At 44.8% G+C, this 1,621-nt stretch overlaps 1 protein-coding gene across 1 annotated transcript; it reads left to right on the top strand.

Moving 5' to 3' along the window:
* Positions 1-464: 464 nt before the first annotated feature.
* LOC143026005 (uncharacterized) lies at positions 465-1,175 on the top strand. Its single transcript, XM_076185992.1, has one exon. It carries the CDS (start codon positions 465-467, stop codon positions 1,173-1,175), a length of 711 nt encoding a protein of 236 aa, XP_076042107.1.
* The last annotated feature ends 446 nt before the right edge of the window (positions 1,176-1,621 follow it).

Genomic DNA, 1,621 nt, shown 5'->3' with positions numbered 1-1,621 from the left:
AATGATAATTATAACAACAACAGCAACAATAATAACAACAAAATGTACAAGAAATAATATACGGTTATACAGTATGTAGCATAAAACAAATTTTCTTTCTGACTCGACTGCTCATTAGAGCGAGCCTGAGAGCAGGCATGATGTCGACATTACGCGCTAGTCAACGAATCATTATTCTCAAAGGTTAGAGGGGAATGTCCTCTCTGTGCCCTTTACATATATTATTCAGGCTGATACTAAGTGATTTTATTGCTTTTGTTGCATATGGCGTTTTTAGAAATATAATTCTATCTGACTTAGGCGATTATTTGTAGATTTTCCTATTCTCGCACAGCCCTGTAAGATACAGAGTGGGGCAGAACCGATTGAGCAATTTAGAGGAGTCAGTGCTCGGGGGGAGGGGAGGGGAGGGGGTGCAGGTGGTTTTGTTCCGCTCCTCAGACATCCCCGTTTCAGTGGCCGACATGGTGTGGGTGGGAGCACATCGTGGCTTTGCTGTGGGCGCATATTTTGAGAACAATCAATCTGTGATTGCAACGCAAAGAGCTTTTCGGCGACGGTTCAGTATTCCACGCAACAATGCTGTCCCTCAGGCGAACACAATTCGGTCCTGGGTTAGGCAGTTGGAGGCAACTGGTAGCACACTAAGAAGAGATACACATGGCCGACGCAGGTCCATCAGAACACCAGAAAATGTCGAGAGGGTGAGAGCAGCAATCATCCAGTCGCCAAGACGTTCTGCACGAAGGCATGCCGTTGCTTTGGGAATCTCCTCACGCAGTTTGAGGAGGATTCTGCATGTGGATTTGAATTTCCATCCCTACAAAATGATGATGGCTCAAGAATTGAACCAAGCAGACTTTGCCAACCGCCAAAATCTGTGTGAGAACATGCTTGAACATATTTCTCCCGAGGCAGCGTTCTTCAGTAGTGATGAGGCACATTTTCACCACTGTGGGGCTGTAAATAAGCAAAATTTCCGTAACTGGGCTGAAAATAACCCCCAAATTATCCAGGAAAGACCGCTACATTCCCTTAAACTTACGGTGTGGTGTGCCATCTCACAATTTGGCGTGATAGGCCCATACTTCTTTGAGGAGGACGGAGTAACCGTGACCGTGAATTCCGAACGTTATGTTGCAATGTTGCAAAATTTTCTGCAGCCCAGAATTTGAAGAGATTGTTGAAAATGAAGGATTTGGGGACGTATGGTTCCAGCAGGATGGGGCTACAGCTCACACAGCCCGAATTTCACTCAATGTTTTGAGAAACATGTTTCCGCGGACGTCTGGTTTCTCTGGGGGGTGATTTAGGGTGGCCTGCGCGGTCACCTGATTTGAGCATTTGCGACTTCTTTCTTTGAGGACATCTAAAAGAAAAGGTGTTCATAAGTCGCCCTCACACTCTACCACAGCTAAGGGAACGGATTATTGAAGAGGTTAACGCCATACCCCGCAGTATGTGTGAACGTGCTGTAGGAAACTTCAGAGAACAACTCCAACAGCTAACAGCTGCCATCTTGTTGACATTATTTTCAGAACATAAGGATTCTAAATGGTATGTTATGCTAACCTCGAGAATAATCAACTTTATTCTCTATGTACCTCCATTACTTTTTTAT

This window comes from Oratosquilla oratoria, chromosome 6, assembly GCF_046742065.1.
Source record: "Oratosquilla oratoria isolate Oo_2021 chromosome 6, ASM4674206v1, whole genome shotgun sequence".
In the NCBI taxonomy this organism is placed as follows: domain Eukaryota; kingdom Metazoa; phylum Arthropoda; class Malacostraca; order Stomatopoda; family Squillidae; genus Oratosquilla; species Oratosquilla oratoria.
The sequence above is the reverse complement of the archived record's forward strand: the minus strand, read 5'-3'. Positions and strand labels throughout refer to the sequence as shown.

Coding starts and splice junctions, on each gene's coding strand:
- LOC143026005 (XM_076185992.1), top strand. CDS start 465: ATGGTGTGGGTGGGAGCACATCGTGGCTTTGCTGTGGGCGCATATTTT.